At 38.1% G+C, this 23,263-nt stretch overlaps 2 protein-coding genes across 5 annotated transcripts in view; both read right to left on the bottom strand.

Moving 5' to 3' along the window:
• Positions 1–16,452, bottom strand: part of LOC106957618 (C-terminal Src kinase) — a 30,888-nt gene extending 14,436 nt beyond the window's left edge. Inside the window, exons 1-5 of one of the 3 annotated variants that reach the window (XM_015049024.1) lie at positions 8,179–8,296; positions 8,005–8,049; positions 5,886–5,962; positions 3,965–4,078; positions 3,773–3,885 (exon numbers count right to left, since the gene is read on the bottom strand). In XM_015049024.1, the coding sequence (XP_014904510.1) occupies positions 3,773–3,885; positions 3,965–4,078; positions 5,886–5,900 (242 nt within the window). In that variant the 5' untranslated portion in view covers positions 5,901–5,962; positions 8,005–8,049; positions 8,179–8,296. Of the gene's footprint in view, positions 1–3,772; positions 3,886–3,964; positions 4,079–5,885; positions 5,963–8,004; positions 8,050–8,178; positions 8,297–16,014 lie in introns of those variants that run through there. The other 2 variants (XM_015049023.1, XM_015049022.1) reach the window with 2 other exon arrangements.
• A 157-nt stretch (positions 16,453–16,609) lies between these two features.
• Positions 16,610–22,764, bottom strand: edc3 (enhancer of mRNA decapping 3 homolog (S. cerevisiae)). 2 transcript variants are annotated; one of them, XM_015049027.1, is made up of 7 exons: positions 22,617–22,764; positions 22,215–22,381; positions 21,276–21,502; positions 20,846–21,184; positions 20,610–20,763; positions 19,546–19,763; positions 16,610–18,738 (listed from the first exon to the last, which is right to left on the bottom strand). In XM_015049027.1, the coding sequence occupies exons 2-7, from the start codon at positions 22,376–22,378 to the stop codon at positions 18,404–18,406; spliced, it is 1,437 nt and encodes a 478-aa protein (XP_014904513.1). In that variant the 5' UTR covers positions 22,379–22,381; positions 22,617–22,764; the 3' UTR covers positions 16,610–18,403. The 2 variants fall into 2 exon arrangements, with proteins under 2 accessions (XP_014904513.1, XP_014904514.1); XM_015049028.1 differs by lacking the exon at positions 22,617–22,764 and adding an exon at positions 22,525–22,616.
• Positions 22,765–23,263: the final 499 nt, after the last annotated feature.

The raw sequence follows: 23,263 nt of genomic DNA, 5'->3' as shown, positions 1-23,263 counted from the left end.
CCAGCGGCCCCGCCCCGGCGGCCCCGCCCCAGCGGCCCCGCCCCAGCGGACCCGACCCAACGGACCCGACCCAAAGGACCCGACCCGGCGGACCCGACCCGGCGGACCCGACCCAACGGACCCGACCCGGCGGACCCGACCCGGCAGACCCGACCCAGCGAGCCCAACCCAGCGGACCCGACCCAGCAGACCCGACCCAGCAGACTGTCCCCTCATCCCCTCTGCACTCTGTTAGGTCCTTTGGAAACTCCGAACTGCTTCTTATAAACCTTAACGTCATAAAAATCAAATTATTGCTCAAAGCCTTTGAAAGATCATCCGCTCTGCCTCTGCTATGCATTTATTCCTGTTAGTCTCAGAACCGTTCGTCTCCTCCTCCAGAACCGTTCGTCTCCTCCTCCAGAACCTGTGTGATCTGTCAGTGACCCTTAATGAACCTTTGATGCAAATAATTGAAATGATGTTTGCAGCCATCAGATGTATAGATTATGGTACTTTGCATCGTCCCTCTGACCAGTTATATTACAGAGGCAGACAAATATTCAAATGCAGCTTTCTGAGGGTACAGCTACTGCATTTGCATGTGGCTCCATAGGAAATGTAAATATCACACAGAGCTTGTTGGAAAGCTCAGGACAAAAGCAGAAATAGAATCCTCCTCCGGCTCAGCCACTGACAAAGGTGTTTTCCTGCAGCTGTTTTTGTTTTAGAGGATAAGTATAAACTTTCTAAACATGTAAATAGCTTTATCTCATCTAGACTCTATAATAAGAACAGCTTTCATGACTTCCTATTAGAGATTTGGTATCAAATCATTTTTTCATATCGTTACTATTTGCGTGTTGGTGCATGTGCAGCTTTATCTCCATGAAAATATTCAAGACAATTCTGTGATCAGGAGACCTAAAAATAACTCTGTTCTCCATGCAAAGATGCACACACATGGAAACCCGTCACATGAGCAAAACAGGGGAAGATTTTCGAGATTACTTCCGTCTAAAATAGAAGAGGAGACAACAGGAAACTGTGTCGAGTTCATGCAAAGCTGAGGTGGAGGCAGACACAAGAGCTCTGCAATTACAACACAGGCCGAACAAACTGAGGCCTCCATTCACACAACCACAGCAGCCCTGCTACGGCTAAACGGGCCACTGGCTGCTGCAACCGCGCAGCCATAGGAAGAGGCTTGTTGGGGCCATTTCAGTAAACACCAGGCTATGAGATGCTGTGGTTGCAAGAGCAACAGAAGCCTTAACCTAATCCTGGTCATTGTAAAAGCGAAAGATTAGATTGCGGTCAGGGAGCTAGTAAAAGTTAAAATTATGCTAGCATGAACAAAAAAAGTCACATTTGGCGTTTCTATTGTTAGTGAGAAAGACTCAAAGTGGATTAGTAACTTCCAAAATAGTTTTTTACTCTAAAAGGGCCTTCTGGGTCGCACCCTCAAACCAGATATGTGCTTCCAGCTATAAATGTAGCATCTGCGAGTGTTAATGATAAACTGCTGGTACTTTGGGGAAAGGATAATTCCTCGTTGCAATATTTACATCCATCACGATGTTTCTTAAAGCGCAGCGGTTTGTCTCTCTTCGTCCATCTTTTCTCTGTGCGTTGTTGACCGCAGTACCAGGCTGTGAAATGTGCTGATCTGAACTAAGTAACCCTCCATGAGAGTCAGGCTTTCAGGTCGAAATAGGTCGTGCAGTTTATGGATGATATGTGAAATTAACGTGTTGAGCTTTTGAGATGAATCATATCCGTTAACTTTGACAGCTCAGAGCTCTGCTTTTCCTCACCTGCCCAAAAGAGTCTCGCCATTCAAACTGTTTCTACTCCAGGACTAAAACAATTTTAATATTGAGTTTTATTAAAGGAACAGATCAAAACTAAAAGAACAAATCACCGACTAGCAGGAAGCCAGCAGCCAGACCTCTGAGGCAACCGCAGCTGTTGTTTGGTTGCATGAAATTCTCCAACCAAATGCTGATGATGCTAACTTTCACTGTTTTATGTGTGCTCTGACAGTTTGCCAATGTCCACAGGTTGCTTTAAATCTGTAACAGCAACTTCAAAATGTCAGTCTGGTATGTTTTCCCATGTTGATTTTGATCGGAACCGCATCATGTTCTGAGGTCATGAAAAAGTCATTTCATGATCTGAAAATATAATAAAATAATGACAACATCTCCACAGCAATGAAATCCTTTGAACTGTTGACCAGCTTTTTGCGTGTTTTGATTCATCTTTGGATTGCTGCAAAAACATGTTTGTAAAATTAAAACATTACCTTCCAGGGTCTGAGTCTGACATTAACACTACATGTCTGTTTTAATGTCCTGTCCATCAGCTTGAAAACAAACTGCAGAAGGATTTGGAGCAGAAGATCTGCAACTCAAAGTCAACTAAAAGTAAACTATTCCAGTGACCAACTCCTGTGCAAATACTATTAACAATGCTGGTCAGAACTGGAGCAGGAATGACTATTGCTACAATTTATATTAATTTAATTAGTTAAGTAGGAAATCATCACTGTGGCAAGTTATAAGTGGTACTTTTAAATTTCTGAGTAGTGTTTCAGTTTGTGAAGTGTCCCCGTTATTGTTCTCATCGTCTGGATAAATCACAACCTGCTCTTTATTTAATCACTAATTCCTGCTTGGTTGGACTTCGTGCTAATCTGTGTTTCCATTAACAATAAACTGTGTGCAAATTGAAATTTTCAAGTCTTTTTGCTTGATTTATTTACATTAAATGAAAATAAATTTAGGGGCTGCACAGTGGCGCAGTTGGTAGAGCTGTTGCCTTGCAGCAAGAAGGTTCTGGGTTTGATTCCCGGTCTTTCTCCATGGAGTTTGCATGTTCTCGCTGTGCATGGTGGGTTTTCTCCGGTTTCCTCCCACAGTCCAAAACCATGTCAGGTTAAATGGCCTCTCCAAATTCTCCCTAGGTGTGAGTGTGTGTCTGGATGGTTGTGTGTCCTGTCTGTCTCTGTGCTGCCCTGCGACCAGCATCTCCTGACCCCACTAAGGGACAAGGGTGTTAGAAAATGGATGGATGAAAATAAGTACGCTACAAAACTTTTTACGCTAGAATGAGCCGGTTTGTTGGCCATATCAAATTAGACATATTTCACAAAACTGTTACTGTTACTACTGTCAAAAGCAACAAAGAAGACAACAGGAATTGGCAGGAGGATGATGGTTTGTTTTTGTTTTTATCGGACAGTTCATAAAAATGTCTGAGTCATTTAAACATGTTCTGTAAAATCACTAACAATTTTCCCAAAACGCCGCACACGTAGCTGCTGCAGACTATAAGGGGCTTTTTACTCCGATGCCTGAATGAAACTCTGACTTCTTTTTTGATTGGCTGATAGATGATCATCGATGGCTGAATTATGAATATATCTCATGTAACTATTTACATCCGTCGCCACCAGGATTTTTCATGATGTATTACAACCTTATTTACATGTGATTTTAATTTAATTTCTCATTTAATGAAAACACAGCAATAAAGAAACTGTGTTTTTTCAACACTAGCAGAACTGCGACAAACATTTGAGCACATTTGACATTTAGGTGCAGATTTTGATATCCAAGTCACTTTCGACTTCACTCTTGGTTCCTCTGCTTTGTGTAATTTTCCTTTTTGTGTCAAACATGGACATGACGAAAATGAACCCGGTGCGCTACAAGCCCAAACACAAAGTGAAAGTTGTAAAAATGATGACGTAAGCCCTTCCAGAAGCCTGACTAATCTGTTCACTTACGGCATTAGACTCAGCTTGCCTCCGGATTTCACGCCTTCTCTTTTCTGGACGTAGTTCGCTGGGATCGTCCCCTCTTGGCCCGCAGCGTTTTTAGCATGGTACCAGTTTGGATCCTGGAAACACACAAATGTCAGCAGTGGAAAATGTCATCTGAAGGAGGAATGTTTTGCCCTGACAGGAGTAAAGTCTTACTTTTGTGACCACGATGATGGTCAACACGTCTCCTTTGTTGAACGGCAGGTCCTGCTCTGATGTGCCTTTGAAGTTGTACCTCGCCACGCACTCTGTGCCCTGCGGCCATGGACTCTGAAACATCAGGCCGGAGACGGCGGATCAGAACCTCAGGGTGAAATCATAACCTGACATAATGGCTGTCATGAAGGAGTCTTAATGGATGTTTATGGCTGTTCTCGTTAAGTGTCATTCTGTAAATAATAAAATTTATTTTTATAACACATTTCAGCAACAAGACAGTTCAAAGTGCTTTACATCATAAAAACACAAATTCAACAATTGAAGCATTATATTTTGCCATCGTTACACAGCAGATTGTTGATTAATGACTAACTTATTATGTTTCAAATACAACCGTAACCGGGCGGGTTTTTAGTCTACATTTAAAGGAACTCAGTGTTTCGGCTGTTTTGCAGTTTACTGGAAGCTTGTTCCAGATTTGTGGTGCATAGAAGCTGAATGCTGCTTCTCCATGTTTGGTTCTGGTTCTGGATGCAGAGCAGAACCAGAACCAGAAGACCAGAGAGGTCTGAAAGGTTGCTATGACAACAGCAGCTCTTTAATGTGTTGTGGTGCCGAGCCATTCAGTGATTTATAAACTAACAGTATTTTAAAGTCTATTCTCTGAGCTACAGGGAGCCAGAGGACTGTAGAACTGGGTGTTGTTCTCTAACTTCCTGGGTTTAGTCAGAACTACAGCAGCAGCGTCTGGATCAGCTGCACTGTAAAACATTTCAGTTGTATTTAGTTGTGTCTACTCTCTTCTACTCTTCAAGTCAAATAAATTTATCCAGTTTCAGATTTTGAACCTAAATGTGAGTTTGTGAAAGATAAACTTACAGCAGTAAGTTGTTAACTTTTTATTAATTTAGTCAAACCTCCAAGAGTTGAATAAACTGAGTTTTTAGGTTTGCACTTACAAAACTGAAAGAAGAGAAAGACAGGAGTGGGAGCTATTTCCCAGAATGCTTAGCGGCATGTTTCTGTCTCCTGAGATGGAAGTGCGTTACGTTGATCTGACTCTGGTGTTTTATTAAGGCAAATGTTCATTTTAATGCAATTCTCAGTCAGCAAAGCTTGAGGATAATGTCCTGATCACACTAAATGTTTCTGAGCTGAATTCATTGGGATGTTTAATAAAATTCATCATCAGATCAGAAATTTAGTTCAAACAAGAATTTAAATTATTCTAAAGTAAAATAAGTATTTATTTTAACTTGATATTGTGAGTAAAATAGTAGAGAAATGTGGCTCTTTAACCAGGTGAGGATAGTTTTGTTAAATAATTATTTGGTTTAAATTGCAGCATTAAGTTAAAACTCACAATTCAAGTCTAATGAAGTTAAAAAACAATGTTTAGTCAACTTGTCTCTAGTTGTTAAATCAACTTCATGAACTTTAATTTCTGACTTAAAATCAAACCAATTTTCTTGTCGACTTAAATTGCATTTTCAAGGCAGCAGGTGGACTTTCATTGTCAAGTTAAATCACCTTCAAATGTTTTACAGTGCGCATCTTTCTGATTGTTTTATTCAGATCTGTGAAGACGTTGCCTGAATAAAAACAGTCATCAATACAGCTAAAGATAAATGCATGGATGAGTTTCTCTAGTCGTGGAAATTTTCTTCAGGTGATGGAAGGCCAACTTTGTAACTGTCTTTATGTGTTTTTAAATGAAAAGCCGAATTAAAACTTGCACTAAATTGCATTAAAAGTGTCATTATTTACCAAATGACACAAGATCACAGCAGTCATAAACATTCATGAAGACTCCTTCATGTTTATGGCAGCTGTTCTGTCAGTCTTATGCACATAAAGTTTTCCAATAAGTTTTAATTTTGACAAACGCAAGTGTTTGAGGTCAAAGTTTCTAAATTACCTGGACCTCTGTCATGGTGAGGTTCTTGGATCCTCTCACAGGTGAGGTGTTCTCCCTGCTACCATCAGAGCTGGTACCTGCAGAGAAGAAGAAAAAAATTAGCAAAACAGGCTTTGCTTGAAAAACCTACAAACCACAAGCAAATTTCAGGAAGACATTGAATTTGTCCATTATAGTTTTTTCTTTTTAGTCAGCTCAGAGACGCGTGACAATTACAGTTATTCACCGAGTTATCATTTGAATGCACTGTAAGGCAGATCTGACAATGCTGGTAAAAATAACCTGCTCGTATGAAAAGCAGAACCAACAGGCCTTTTTCTTTTTACAATCACACTTTCACAACTAGTGTGCAAGTTTCCATGACGTAAGCCATGTAAATATAGAGCAGCTTCCATGATTCCAGAGAGACTACAAACACACAGAAATTTATTTTCAGGATTTTAATAAATGGGAGAAAAGTTGATTTTTGATAGTGTTTAGAGAGATAAAACCCAGGCTCAGGTCTCCACCAGCGCTGGACTCCAGACGTGTGATGACCAGACGTTAGGGACTCCATTCCCTGCAGGCTCTGCGCTCCTATCATGCACATACCACCAATCAGACCAGAGGCGTCGTAGTTAAATGTCATGCAAAACACTCCCCTTTCCCCTCTCTCAGAGCCCCACTTCCTCTCTTCCTCTTTCAGTTCCCACGAGGAGGTGAAGTAGCTCAACGATCCGTGCTAAAGGGAAAATTCAGCTCCTAATAATCCACCACTTTACATGAGGTCACATCCCTCAGCATGTCAGCTTCCTGCATGATATCCCAGAGTCACAGTCCCGGCTGCTTAGAAACCAGACAGAAAACATCACAAATTCCCCTCCTCACAGCCTGCACTCCCTTCGCTGAAACATGAATAATACTGAGAATTTACTAGTTTTTACTGGTGCAGAACGTAATTCTCACGAGTCGCAAAGACGGCTGTCTCTCACCATAGTTTCTCTGTAACGGATGTTGACCTCTTGATGCAAAACTGCAGCTGTCTTCTGAGGATCTGGATGCATTTCCTGCCCTCAACACCCCCTCCCTCCTTAATCTGACTCATCTATAAACCGCTATGGCATTTCAGTGACACTAGCTGCTTTAATTACATCATTTAAATTTTACACCATAACGATAATAAGAATTTTTCTGCCAATAATAGTGTTTTTGGTCACACTCTATTTGAAGGGGTGACATAACACCTGTCATGAAGATGGAGGAGTCTTCATGAATGTTTACGGCTGTTGTCATTAAGTGACATTTGGTAAAAAAAAAATGGAACTTTAATGTAATGTTTCCTTAAAACTTGCATTGAAAGTCCTTTAAAAGCTTAAACTTTGCATTATTTGGTAAATAATAACCATAAACTCGCCCTGAGACAGTGTGAAAAATTCAACTAAAGTGGGCGGGGCCATGAGACGCTGAGGGGCGTGGCCAATGGAGAGGGTAAAGCTGCGATGACGAGGGAAACGCTGTTGCTAACTTACCGACTTGGTCGTTATATTTAATCTAGAGACAAATCTAGAGACAAATCTATTGACGTTTTTGTGCGTTATTGCTGTCAACAGGAGACGGGGAGAAAATTCAACTGCAATAACCACGTTCAACCCAGAGAGGGCAGCACTGAGACGGTTTCAGGCCAAATTTCACACTTTTAAATGTTACAATTTGTAAACAAACAAAGATAACACCCTTAAGGACCAATTTATACCATTTTTCAGCAAAAGAAAAAGGTAATTTGGGGTTTTGTTACTCTTTAAGTAGTGCTACATACCACTTATTATGAAAGCAGAGCTGAAAGTTTGCTGAGACGCTAACTGTAAGCGCTACCCTAGCGGCTAATTAACCAGGAAGTATTAACTTCATATATTCTTGTGTTACCCTATAACGATCAGAGTACCGATAACAATCACTACTATCAAAATAGCAACATATTACTAAATGTAGTTCTGCAGGAATTCTTGAGAAAAATGTACATTATGTTTTTCCTTTAGCTCTGCACATCTGTTGTGTTTTTACTCAGTCATTTATCTTTAATCACAAAGTCACATAAAACTTTAATGACTAATTTAAAACGGATTATAATACTTTACTTAACTGGAAATGAATCATCTTTGGTGCTTAAATCGCCCTGGAATGACTCCTGCAGTCAGTTGCACAATATAAACTAAAGTTAACTGAACACAGATGGCTGCAGCACACCGTCATGACCAGAAAGTGTAAAACCTTCAAGGTTCACATGTTCAACAGACACAGCAGCAAGGTTTCAAACCTTCAGGTTGTTATCGCTGATGAGACGGAAATCACAAGATGATTATCTGGAGAGTTGCAGAATAATTAGTGTTTGGGCTTTTTCTGCTTCAGTACATTTAGACTGAAACAGTTGGATAATGGAGTCTGCAGCCACATGCCAAGTTCAAACGCCAATGTGAGTCAGTTTTACACACTTTATAGTCTGCCATGTTTAAGGACCCTCTGTAGGGTTTTATGACATATGAGTTTGAGAAGGTTCAAAAAGATCATTTTATACACACTCTGTCAAATTTCACATCATGATCATCAGCCGAACAACCGAATCAGGGCTTGAAAGCCTTGAAAAAGCTTGAATATGTGTTTTAAAGGTTTGGAAAGTGCTTGATTTCTGTTTAAAGTCCTTGATATTGAAACTACACCGTTTTATCATAAAGTGCAATCTAACACTTGACTATAAGTCTAAATTTGGAAAACGCTATTTACAGCTGAAACCACATATTTATTATACACCTTTTAAAAAGACATACACAAGTTTGTTTTTTGTCAGTGCCTGAAGTTAGATCAGATTAAACGTCTCTTGTTTCTGGTCAGTTAGCATAAATATTTTTATTCGTTAAATGTCACAAAACTTAGTAAGAATATTTTTTAGATAATTTTTTGTAACTTTTTTTGCATATTGTGTTTAATGTTATCATGTAATTTACTTTATCACGATTTAGTGGGATTTTTCAATGTAATGAATATTTACTATTCCTAATGGCTCAATGACTTATAGATCGTCTTTATATTTTATCAACATTGCAGATGTGAGACGCCACTCTAAAACATTTCTGTAAATGTCACAGACATTACATTTGTATTTACATGCATTTTTAAAAATTAAATGTGTTTTCTATTTTTGGAAGAGATTTCATCCAAACAGAAGGAGAAGCAGTTCAAGCTGACGACTTCTCCTCAGTAATGTCACTTATTCTGATGCTGCTCTGCTCAGATCCTCTCTAAAGCGATGATGATTCACTCACCTCAGAATGCCGAATGCTTCAAGTGGCTACAACGGCAGGGCAGCCCAACCAACTTGTTAATAAATTCAGCTAATACTTGTTTTTTACCAATTGGAGGCAGTTCATGAACTTTCAGCTAAAGATAGTTGGGTAGTAAAAATAATTTGAAGCACGCCTTTACCGTTTTGCACCAATTATTATGCAACCCACAAACAGGATCACAGCATTAGCAGCACGCACTGCAGGAAGGTGACGGACTTTATAGTACACAAAATGCACATCGTTTATATTTAGACCCATGTGAAACTTGCTGATGCTGAAACACGTAACATAAGTGTTTAAAGTTAACAGAAATGTTGCTACTAACATTTAGGAAAGAATCAAAGGAGTCAATATTCAAGAAAACTACAAAAAACTATTTTTTTGTCTAATGCTGAGTCCAAATTTCTTAAACAATACACCTGAAATAAGACAAAATTAACAATTTTCAGCATATTTTAAATCAATAATTCCTAAATATTGATTTAAAAAGTTCTAGTTTTGATGGAAAAAGTTTCACTCATAAGATGGGAAAAATGTCTTATGACTTATGAGTAAAATAATCTGTTGACTTTTTTTGTCAGTATTAAAGAATTATTGATTTAAAACAAGCTCCTCTGTCTTGCTGTAAATTTAGTCTTATTTAAAGTGTCTTAAGATGTTTACACAAGAAACTAGACAGAGATACTTTGTAAGATTTTGTGTTTTTGGCAAATCATTAAATTATTATAGATGGATAGACAGAGATTATTTTGGCAACAAATCCAGATAAATTTAACATTTATTTAAAAATGTAATAGAAAAATAATGTTGATTTCTGTCGCTCTGGTCTTTTCACCAGAGAAAAGTTTACATTTTGGAACATGAGTGGATCTGAACTGGAATCACAGCAAAGACGAAATAAATATCTCCCACACTGTCTTCGATTTAATTTTCAGGAAACTGAATAGATTATTCCAGCAAAAGCTTTTGGCAGCTGAGTGAATCTCCCTTCAGGGAAGCTCACAAGGCGATCATTGTGAGTCGGTCCAGTTTCCACAGACTCGGGTCTCACTGAGCGTCCATCACCATCAGTCTGGACAGCGAGAAGCTTCAAAATGTGAAAATGGGACATATTCTTCTCAAGATAGAGTCCAACTGTGTGGAAACGCTGCCATATTTAATGCTTTAATGCCAGAGGTGCCAAACTCATTTTCATTTTGGGCCGTATTGAAAATCCAAATGTTCTTTAAAAGTCGCTTGTCCCAGAATGTATTGAATTAAAACCATTTAACCTGTTAAAATATCAATAAATCATTTGGGAAAATATATGTTCCCAAATGATTCTGCAATTTCTTTAATCAAAAATGCAGATTTTGTGGTTCCAGTTTAGACATGTTTGTAAGGAATTTTTACAATATTTGTGCTAATGGATTATGTAAGACATGTGTCAAATTCGAGGTCCAGGGGCCAAATCTGGCCCGCCAAAGCTTTTTATGTGGCCCTATAGACTCTAAATTATATCAATAAGTCCCTCCAGTTTCTCACAAATCTGCAAAATTCACACAAAATCAACAGATTCAACATTGCAGTCACTTAATCGCTGAGTTTAATCGACACATTTAACGTCACACATTAGCGTAGATATCGTAAAAATTCCTTACAAATATTTCTAAATTAGCACCACAAAATCTGCAATTTTGATTGCAAAAATGACAAAATCCTGGAGCAGCAGCTATTTATTGACATTTTAACAGTTTTATCAACACATTCGGGCGCAACCGGCCCTTTAAGAACATTCAGTGTTTTTGATTTGGCCCAAAATGAAAATGAGTTTGACTCCCCTGATGTTAAATGTGTCTTTTTATCACTCGCTGTATTAATTACGAACTATGACTTGATATCAAGTAAGGCTGAGGCAACAGTCACTTATTTGATTTGTGAGGAACTGGAGGGACTTGATGTAATTCAGAGCCTAGAGGGCCACATGAAACGCTGATTTGGCCCCTGGGCCTCGAATTCGACACGATAAATTAAACTTCACAATAATACTGTAGGATTACAAACATCTTTACACTCCACAATATAGAGGTAGTAATGCAGTGAAATGCTGCATTATGGTTTGTGTTATGCAAGTCAGTGAATGTCTGATCTGCTCAGATCAGAGAAACTGACTGCATGAAGCAAGACGGGACAGGAATGCAGAACCGACTTCTCTGGACTTTTTTTGTTTTTGGGATCTGCCACTCCCTCAACTATCCGCAGACAAAACCTGAGCTGAAGAATCATGACTCTGCTTTGGCCAGAAAGGGATATTTTAAGATGTTTTAATACTAAATGAGGCAAAGCAACATTAGAAATTACAAAGTGCTGAGAAGTTCAGGCGTTGTACTTACAAACCGAAGTCAAAGTTCATTCAAACAATTTATTGTATAAGATAAAATCAGTGACAGAAGATTGTGTTTTTAAAAATAATGAGTGCTTTTTAAAATATCCTCTCATCAATTAATGGCAACTTTGGAATTTTTATTAAAATTTTATTTTACTTTTTTGAAAAATTCAACCTGTAATTTGAGAACATTTATTTAGCAGCAGAAAGTGAAGAATTACTTACAACCAAATGTTTTTCTCACAATCATGAAACAATCATTTTACCCTTTCTGCTGCAACAAATATCACTAAAACATTCTTATAATTTCATTTTAAAATTGAATTTAATGTGTAAGCCCCTACAATATTTAATGTTTTTTAAAGAAAGCACATTTCTGTCAGCCACTGTAAACAGGAAAGACGTGAGAACATTCAAATTGAATTAAATTCAAAAATACTTGAATTTTTAAATTCAAATATTTAAAAATACTTGAATTTAAAAATTCAAGTTGTTTAACATTTAGATGTTTAAGTTTAACTCGTCAAATTAAAGAGTTATTGTAGACGGTGAAGGCTGTGGACAGTAAAGATCTCCTGTAGCAGTCTGTGTTACAGTGAATTTGAAGAAGCCTCTGACTGAAGAAACTGTCAACATGGGATTAAAGCAGGGAGCATTTTTACTGATGTTGCTACTTTCCTAACATCACCCATATTTACATTGAAGGCAATAAATAAAAAGCTTACAACTGTGAAAAAGCAAACTGGACGAAGGCCGATGTTTGTCTTACAGGGAGGTTAAAATGTCTCCAGAGTCACCAAGCCTCCATCACAACCACTTATTTTAAGGTTTTCTGGTGCCACCATTTCTTGTGAAAGTCACTTAATACACCAAACAATTAAATTACTTAATTATCCTTTGAAAGATGATTAAAAACAAACAGAAAATCATGAACCATAAACAGGTAAAGTAAGTAAATATAACAATATAGAGCAATTTATTCATCAAGACAATAATATTAAACGTCTACAGCCGTTTTCTTTTCGACCGATTGCCAAAATCACCCCTTTTGGTTTCATCGAACCAAAAGTAAGCAAATGTTTTTTTTATTTGTTTTATTTTTTCGGAGGCGGATAGAAAGATTCAAACTCTTTCTAAATCTTAGATAAAACTTATCTCTGTCTCTGTTAACTGACATTAATGACACTTGAATTAGTTTGTGGTTTTTTGCAGTTCTCTTCATGGTGTTTAATAACAAGATAAAGTTATTGAATCATTAAAACTGTTTTAGACTTTAACTGTGGCAACATTTCTCATAGCCGTTCCTTTACTGCGCTGGTTAAAAACTGCGTACTCTTGTCTTTCCCATTTTGAAGAATTACTAATACAGAAGATTACATTATTATTAGCCAACATTGAAAGGGTTTGATTACTGTAATCCCAATAATAAAAGGTAAAATTAAAATTAAAGTTGGATTTTTATCATTTCCTTGATGTGAATTTATGCTGCAACAATAAAACAATAATTTAATTTAAAGTTTTGCTTGTTTTTGTTTACTCGAGTGTCAACAAATAATCCTGTCCAGATAACACATTTTGCTGGACGATAAATCGTCCCAGAAGTTATTGAGATGAGCGATAATATTGTTGCTTTGAGACCATTTTTAAGCAACACAATTGCATAATAATGCATTCTCAATACATTTTACACTCTAAGAAACATTTAACAAAACAACAGATAAAACAAATAAAATGAATAATAAAGTCTTAAGTGGTCTTAAATGATTAACATTCAAACGAATTACCTAACAGCTTAATAACGCACATAATTATTAAATAACTTTTAACACCAGAGAGCATAAAAAAAGAATATCATCAGTTTGATTTACACCAAAAACCATTTTCAGGAGCAGCAATGGGAGAAAATTTGGGTGAAAGTTTCAGTTTGAACAAAAAAATAAAATGAATGAATGTAGAAATGTACAAATTTAAGATTTAACATGAAAATTCCTAAAGTGTTTAAGACTTTTTAAGGCCCATATTGAGACATTATGCTAATATAAACTCAATGGAGCTTCAGAAATTAGCTGAAATAAAGAGTTCATGTGGTATTTACATGGTGTTTTCACTCCACAGCTTTTGTGCTTTTGCCTGATTTTGTCAAATTTACAGCTCTGGAAAAAATGGAGAGGCCACTTAAAATAATCAGTTTCTCTGATTTTATTTTTTATAGGTTTGACTAAAATGAACTTTGTTCTTTTATTCTATGAACTGACATGTCTCTGAAAATACAAGCAAAAAAAATCAATATTTATTAGCAGAAAATGAGAAATGGACAAAATAACAAAAACGATGCAGAGCTTTCAGACTTTAAATAATGCAGAAAAACAAGTTCATGTTCATTTAGAAACAGCAATACTGTTCAGAAATCAGTATTTGGTGAAATAACTAGGAGGTTTTCATGGGGTTCAGTGCAGAGGGATCTTTTCCAGAGCTGAATGAAAAGGACAGTGCAGCAGCTCCCAGATGTTTTCCTCAGAGAAGGAATCATCTCTGCATTCACACCAGCAGCAAACTGTCCATCAGATCACAGAGAGGAAGTATATAGCAACACAATCTTTCATTGTATTATCATTAATAGCCCACACTAATTTATTTTTCTATGATGCTCAAATTTAGATCAGAATGTAAATTATTACGGTGTATAAACTTAAAACATTTCCCTTTTTAAACATAAATGGAGCCAAACTCCGAGTAGCAGGAAAAGAAAAATCAATGACTGTCATTAACTTTGCATTTTACAGCTGTGCCACAGCTTACCCGGCACATTTGGTCATGAAGATTCACCAAGCTGCCAACGCGTCACAAAAACGCCGTATAAGTCAAGGATGCACGCCTGAGCAGCAGACGGACTCTTCCTTGCTCTGCAGCGCTGCATGTGCAGATCTTGCACTGCTGAGGCTTTGCTGTGGTTTCATCTAGTTTCACCTGCTTGATCTGCCTCTGCAGCTCTAAACAGTGTAAAACAAAAGGGCCTAGTTATAGAAGCCCAGTGGCAGCATCAGCAGACCTCTGACTTCATTAAAAAAAAAATATTGTTTATTTCAGAGACTCACCAGTTTCCTACTGTGTTTTTGCTTTCTATAAATGCTTTTGCTGTGGTTGTTTTACTATTTAAAGCTACTGGCCAGATTTGATTTTCTTTAACATCAACTTAACTCACTTTAAATGAAGCCAAACATGTCAGCTTGTCTATTTTGTTGTAAATTTGTATTTAATCCAGATAAGAAAACACCTTTCCACAAACAAACTTCCTCACTTGCATGCATCTGATGAGTATTTTTCTTATTTTTAGCCCTTTTATTTGCACATTTTTAATGAAATGTATGGATTTGTCTTATGCAGCTGCAGCAAAACATGGATCCGATTTGTTTGCACGACCTGCAGAAATTGTTTTGAAATCATTTTTGAGCCGTGACACACATGGATCTGCAATACAGCAACCAGTGAACACCAGAAGACATAAAAAATAGGTAAAAACTAAAAAGAAAAATGCTATAGCTCATTCATTACAAAGACAGAAGATGTTCGGTTTAGCTGAACTAGTTCGAGTTCAACTATTTAAGGTGATACAAGTAGATTACAGCTTTTATCTATTTTTAAAATTACTTAATAAGCACAAAATGAAGGGAAAAAACTCAAAAGAATATTAAAGGTTAAAATTCTGGACTGATTGGAGTCAAACTGACTGTTGCAACTCAAATTCTTCTGAATCTGTGTTGAAATGTGTTAGGTCACTCATCCCTCACAATATTCACCAAATCTAGTAAACCAGCTCGATTCTTGCGCCTCTTGTGACGTCATCCACTCAAATGAAGGCGAAGCAGACCTGTAGGGTTTTTTTTTTCATCCCTTCAATAAAATTTTAAAAAGCAGCGCTTCGTATTTTGAGAAGCGCTGCACAGCTCATCATTTCCCAGCTGCTTGCATCGCCACTAAAATAAAATAAAAAGTAAAAAATTGCCGGGATAGATTATCTTGAAAACCAACATCACTCTGTGGATCTCAAACCTCCAGCCTGGAGCTGATCCATGGATGACCGCTGATAAATGCTGACCGAGCAGACGATCAGTTAGTAACAACACCTACAGCAACATGTTGTGACACAGTAAAAAAGGAAAAAGAAAAAAGAGTTGGGCTGCGAGAAGCGGCCTCTTAACGGCAGGAAGTCAGAGAAAGTGGCAGAAGTTTGAAGGAGGATGTTAACAAAAGCCACGTCAGATCAGAAAAAAGCACAAAATCGTCTGATTTCTACTTACTTTGGGGGCAAATTAAGCGCAACTGCAGCGTGAAAACAACTTTAACGAAAGTTTAAATCATGTATTTCCACCGCACAATGATTAATACGGTCATGTTAGAGGAACTGATGCGCACGTATTAGTACATTTGTAGCTTTTTAAGGACTTACCTCACCTGTTTGCAGGTAAAACCAAGTGTTTTGAGGTCGTGTCAGCTATTTTTCGGCGTCCTTGTTCATTGGAGAAGATCTTATAAAATCCTTCTCACACCCGGTTGAAGCTGCCCACAAACAACACCTCAGCTGTCTGATAAGGAAGGAGTGAAATGCTGAAGGTGATCGGAAAGTTCAGCAGCCAGGAGTAAAAGCAAACGGGAGGGTCGATGCTGTGACTCCTGTCAACATTATTTTCCCCAAATAAAAGGTTTTCTGCAGCCCTACGATGTTCCGGTTCTCCTGCTTTAAAATTAAAAAGCAATAAATAAATAAAAAGTAAAATTGCGCAGGCAGAAGTAACTAAGCAGGCAGTGGTTAGGTACAAGAGAAGCAGACTAAATTTAGTGCACTTTCAGGCGGTCCTGCTCATTTTCCCCGTCACAAACATTCAAGTTTTTTTGCCCCACCTTGGTTTTACTGCGCACATGCGCATTGTGGCAGTCCTGCTAAAAATAAGACCCAAACCGAGCGAAGTAGTTGGAGGAACTTGATCATCAATGAGGCAATGTTTACAAAAAATTTTTTTTAAAGTACAGACATGCAAACGGTGAGTGGTTGTCGGTTTTTATTGGTTCAGCCAGCAGACATGACACATGAAAAATGCAAAGTTTCTGCACAAGACGATCAGTGACAATGAAGTTTTCATTTCACAACAGCCTCCTGTGCAGACCCAACGCAAATCAGCCACCGCTGCCATTTTTTAACGCAGTTCTTCTGAACAGGCGAAAATAAAACTCAGTTCCCATTTCTCAGTGGAAAAAACAACGAAAGCCTATCAATGATAATCACCCAAAGCTGCGGCGTTTCAAAAGAGGAAGCGTGGAAATGTTTGCTTTTATCGCCTCCTGCTGGTCAATAAACGAACGTCACATTCAGCAGCGCTGGCTTCTCTTTCCAAGCCAGGCTTGTCTCAACAGATGTGAAATAATTACACATCAGGCAAGAGGAATGTTGGAGAAAAAGAGAACTATTGTGCATGGCTGCAGCCATCATCGAACATGCACATGAATCCAGTTGAAGCTGCTAGCTAGATGTTGGAAATTTGACCTTTAAACAAGAACAAAAAAAAGTACCAAGATTTAATAATCTCAACTTTACCCAGATGTTAAAGAACCTGATAGTGAGAGTGTTAAATGATGCTAACAACAAGGTAGTAACTTTATTTCTGGACTCATTACAAATGAAAAGATACATAAATAAAACAAAAAAAAAGAATCAGTTTTCATTGACAAGCGTTACATGGAAAGATGTGTCGCCCTCAGAAGATGGCACAACAGCAGCAGCTCTTGTTCACAGTTTCATGGTGTTTTTTCTAATATTTTCTGGTATATATCATTTATCAATTTTTTTTTCTTTTGGGACTTGCCATTATTGGTTCACAAAAGCTACTCTGTGCAGGTTGTCACAGCTCAGAGCAGAAATAATCGAATCGTAACCAAATAAAAATGCTAAATGTTACAGGTGTCAGACATTTTCTTCTATGGATCAGAAACATTAACTCTGTTGTGTTTTAAGCCACCTCTTTCTGGACTTTATTTTCTGCAGAAACTTCCAAACACGCCGTTATAATCTCCTTTCAAAACATGGGCTGACAAATATTTCTCCCCACATGATCAGCAGGTTTTTTTTGTGCTGCTCCACTTTACCAGAACCCAAATCCAGCGACTGTTTATCAACCGGCCAATTCACAGGAATGAGTACAAAAATACAAAATCACCTCGGCTCGTATTTCAGCTACGAATATGACAAATTAGATTTTTATAAACCGAGAACCCGATTCTAATACTGGTGCATGCAGAGTGGGGTATAAAACAGCAACTTTAACTGAATTCTGCTCAAAACGCTACTGAAGTTACGTCTACAAACTCCCTGCTTTCATGGCTCAAAAGCATTCAGTGCGTTTTCTGTCTGTGCCGTCAAAAGGTATGAAAAGGAAAGAATAGAAAGCAGCACATCGACAGACAAACGAGGCTTCCTGCAGATTAACGTCATGTAAACCTGGAAACACAAACCGAGCACAGAAAGTCAAAGCTTTGGAGCCAGCTGGGTTTCCGCAGTGAAAATTAAGTGTATTATACGGTGGATTTACACCAAACTGTTCAACTTTAAGAGACTGTCCTTTTTTAAACTGTGTTACAATCCCATAGCTTAATCACCAAGATGACCAATAAAGACTTGAAAGTTCCACGTCTGAAAAAAACAAAAAACAAAACAAAGTATGCAACAGTGGTCCTTCAGCGTGAGGAAACAGTTCAGACGACGACTTAGAGATGAAACTCATGGAATATAAGGCGCCAAAACCTAAATGGTCAAGGAAGGTGAACGGTTTAATCAATCAGTCTCGTTAAGCGGAGTGCAGAGGGATGACGAATTTACAGCCGAACGGAGAGTGGTACTTGATTCCCACTTCCTGGAACACCTGCCGAGGAACACCGATGTCGCACAGGTAAACTCTGCCAGCGCCTTCGGCCAGAGGAAGGGGCAGGCAGAGCGACAGCGACCACTTGGCCTCGACTGCGTGGCCCTGCCCGCTTACAGGGGGGTCCAGGCTGAGCACCGGCGCTCTGTTCTGGTTGGCCCAGTCCGCAGCCGCCCGGTACCAAGGCTGGTCCATCAGGAATGTGTTCTCGTGGCAGTCCAGACAGTTTATGATTAGATCCACGGGGGTGTCTGGGAGATCTAAAGGGAGAAAAACAACAAGCATGACCCACTGATGATTATTTCATTAAAAAAATTATAAAATTCACACAGCAGGAAAATGAGACACAAATTTCTGACCACATGTGGGTCTGTAAGGAAGATAAATTTTAATTAAAATTGTCCCAGAAGTTATCGCGATAAACGATAATATTGTAATTTTGAAGTCATTTTTAAGTAAAATAACAGAAATGGCATAATAATGCAAGAACTCATTCTTAACGATCAATGAACTTTAAATTTGGAACTGGAAGACATTTTTAAATATCCAAAATAAATAAAACAGAAACAACAAATAAAATGAATCATAAATTCTCTGTAAACAAAACATGGTGCTAAATCAGATTGTTTTCAAATCGTCTCCACTATGGACAGTCATGTCGTATTTTATCTGACTTTTACACTGCAAAAAACTAAAAATCTCACCAAGTATTTCTGTCTAGTTTCTACACCAAATATCTTAAACTTGAAATAAGATAAAACAAACTTACAAGTAACTTATCAGCAAGTAGTAGGATGTTTTTAAGTCAGTAATTCCTGAATATTGATGAAAAAGTGCCAGTTCCACTGGCAGATTATTTAACTTATACCAAAACATTTTCCCATGTGAGCCAGATTATAAGTCAATAATCGCTTCGGGGTTGTAAATCACTTACACAGGAGTTTGATGGCTCATTTAATTATTGATATGAACAATCATGCCAGTCGCATTTCATAATAAAACATTAAAATTGTAACTGAGCACCACTCTGCTGTGTGAACGCAGCCTGCACCACCAGCCAGGCTCACCTTTGATGCTGGACACCTGTTTGCCGCCGGTCTTGTTGAAAAGCGTCAGCTCGCTTGTCACGGCGTCGAGCATCTTGACGAAGTTGGGCAGAAACAGTATGACCTCCACTTCGTGGTTGGCCAGGTGGCGGCCGCAGCTGATGCCCTGCGCTCCCTGAACATGGGGCCCACACAGCAGCGCCACCGTGGGCCGCTGATGGAGGTTTTTGGGTGTAAATCTGAAACACGTAAACAATTTATAAAAGGCAATTAATCAGATTTTTTAACTTCCTATAATTACTAAAGTCCAAAGTTCCAGATTCCAAAGATTTTCCAGACACTTGAGTGAAAAACAATTTAACTAGTTGAGTTTTATCCATTAATCATGACAGCATTATTGATATCTGATTCAGCAGACAGATAAAGGCCACTAGATTACATATTTATTGGCAAATAATTCCACCAACTCAGCTGTGAAATTTATAGAAGATTTCTCAAATCTAGACTGAATTACTCTACACTAAACATTCTGTTTATACATTTTACACGTATATTTTGTTTGGAAAAGTTAAAGAGTTTTGGTGCTTTGTTTGATGCCTAAAGTTTTTAAAACCACAAACACTCAAAGACTTGGAAGATTTAAATCAAAAGAAAGCACTGAAACTCCTCTTTTTTTATTTTTTGATACATTCACCTTTATCATTTCTCTCAAGTATTAAATCAAAGTTTTACGAAAGAATCAACTTGAGATGTGAGAGATTAACTGCTTTGTTGTTTAGGAATCCATATTTTAGATATTGTGTATATGAGAATAAAGAATGAAATTTCAAAACTTAAACTTTTGTGTGATAAACATTTTTTTTTTTAATTTTATCCAGAACTAAAAAAATGCTAAGAGCAAAGTTCAGATTTTTCCCAAGACTGTAAGAACATGAAAAGGGAAAAAATGTGGTTGTTCAACAAAACACCAAAAAAAACTGACTAACTCAAAACATGTTTTTTCCCCACATACCTTCAGTTTAATTCTTTGTAACTCAGAATTGAGGTTGAACTTGTAACTGCTTCGTCTAATTCAATATTCGTACCTGTTGGGCCCTCCTAACAACGTGAGTGTCATCTGGCTGGCACACACTCCAGTCATCTCCAGTCTCCGCTCCAGGGTCAGGCCGTAGCGCTCGGCAGCAGACAACAGACGCTTGTGGAGCTCATAGGAAATACTTGGAACAACGAGTCCAGAGTCTGTATGACGTAAAGAAAAGAAGCAGGTTTAAACGACTCTGCTGGACACTGTAATTCAGTCGCTGCAATGTGAAACACGTACCAGTGCAGTACTCTTTGTGCCCAGACTGTGGTACAGTAATCTGTCTATAAACAATCGGTTTGCCCTCCAGGATATTCTCGTCGTGGCGGTACCGTGTGGGCGTCTGATCCTGAGGCGTGCCACGTGACCTCGCGCCGTTACGTCGCTCCGTCGTGTCAATCTCTGAGAAAACTGCAGCTTTGTCGAACAGTGCCAGGTTTCCTTCAAAGTCAAAATCCGTATCCAGCCCGTCATCCATGCCATCGCCGAAGCACTCGTCGTCTCTGTTTTTCATCTGCCCGTTTTTCACTCCGTTCTTTTTTGGCGTCGCTTGGTTTGCCCCTCGACTGGTGGACGACCCTGACAGTATCGGGGGCGGGGGGGAAAGCAGCTATTAGCATCTCAATATTCATAGGAAAGTTTTACCTGCAGCCAAATGAATCACACCTACAGGAGTTATGCCTTCGACGGAAACCTTTAGGTTGACCCATTGCGTCCAGGTGACGTTCTCCATAACTTTTAGAGCACTGCTGTGGAGAGTTCAGCTTCTCCACAGATCTGGGATCCCCCTTTGGAACGGCAACTGGGACAGTGCTTCCCTTTGCAGCCGCACTGGAAGCTGGCCTGGCATTAAAGCTTCTGATGTCCAAAATCTTTAGTTCCTGTATATCAATGGCACTGGAAAAAAAAACAAAAAAAAAAAACAAAAAAAAAAAAAACAAGAGAGATCTTCAGTAACAACCAAAATGGATCAGATTTTACCACTTATAGAAACCCAATAGGGTTGTTTTTCCACTTCTAAGATTGTCGCAATTAACTGCATGATAAATTAAAGTGAACTTGATCATTTCCATTCTGATGATTAATATCTTTGAAGGCTAATTTTGTTTAGAGACTTTATAATCCATTTCATTTATGGTTTCAGTTGTTTGTGGTTTTTATTTCCTTATCATTTGTTGTTTTTGATTGTTGTGTTTTCTTTTGTACATTTAAAATGTCTTCCAGTTCCAATGTAGAGTTCATAACAAAATAAAACTTTAACTTGAGGGGGCAATTATCAATTTATTATTGGAACATGGTCTCAAAACAGAGTTATCGTTTATCGCAATAATACCCGAGGTAATTTACCGTCCAGCAAAGTTTATTGTCGTGAGAGGCCTGCTCACTTCTGGAATCCAAATTTTTGAGTTTGTAGCACATCATTTAAAATAAAAATGCCAGACCACGAGAGGAAGTGCTTAAATATAAAAACAAGTTTGCAGCAAAACAACAATTTGGTTCAAAACACCACTTCTATTTAAATAGCGTTTCCCAGTATTAGTTTTTAACGAAGCAAGACCCATAAAACAGACCCAAGCTGTGGGAAAAAGACATCTAAGTCGAGATTTACCTGAATGTGACCTCAGGAACGGGACATTTGACCCCATTGTGGAAAGGTTGTCGTAAGGAGATGGTCTGGCTGGACTGGTCCACAGATGACACTTCTCCTTGATAAACTCCCAGCGTTGGTCCACAGTTAAGAGACACCAAACTACCCAACCAGTCCGAGGCCATTATCTGCAATAAATATTACATTTTAAATTAACACGAACCGCTAAAAAAGTCACACCAATGATCACCGACTCATAAGTCCGAACAAGTTAACATTCAGGCAGTACAGCGAAATATTCACAGTTTGGAGCTAACGTTTCAAAATGTACTTAGCAATAGCTTCGGCCTTGTATCAAGCTAAGTTGCTATCTCAAACTCATTTCAGTTGTAAAACGCTTTAAATAAAGACAAAGTTTTATACTTTTTCAACGTTAAATCGACGCGGACTCCTTTGGACAGCTCAAGGAAATGCAATTTTCAAACAACGGCTAAGAAGATAGCTCTTAGATATTAGCCTCTTAGCTTTTAAACGGCTACTGACACTAGCTTCCTGTTTCCGGGAAACCTCACTTTTCAAAATAAAACACGTGAGAACTCTTTTTCCCATGACAACAAAATCACTTAAAGCAGGTTATTTTGTCTATTCATTTCTTTATTCTATAATATGTACGTTGATCTATGGATGTGTTCGAGCAATGATTAACTAAACTGATTATACATAGATTATCAAGGCCGGTTTATTTACATTTCGATTTGGTTTCCTGATTACAGTACAATAGATTAAGCTCTGTTGACGAATTATATTTAACTCTTTTGACCTTAAACTGAACATTCAGTTATCAAAGAATGCTGCATTAAAGGTTAATGTTAATTGTTTGGAGGAGTTTTCTAAATTTTGCCAATTTCTCTTTCAAAATAACTTACAGTCGGTCAGATAGAATAGGAATATTCTGAGAATATAAATTTTCAAATATAAGAAACTTCCCACTGGATATACGTTCAGATTTCGACTGAAATTCGGTTTATTAAGGGGAAACACATTACATAGACGAATTATGACCAATAAGA

Source organism: Poecilia latipinna, unplaced genomic scaffold, assembly GCF_001443285.1.
Source record: "Poecilia latipinna isolate Pla-1442-1.1 unplaced genomic scaffold, P_latipinna-1.0 Scaffold919, whole genome shotgun sequence".
In the NCBI taxonomy this organism is placed as follows: Eukaryota; Metazoa; Chordata; class Actinopteri; order Cyprinodontiformes; family Poeciliidae; genus Poecilia; species Poecilia latipinna.
Note: the sequence above shows the minus strand (reverse complement) of the source record. Positions and strands in the feature narration are given on the sequence as shown.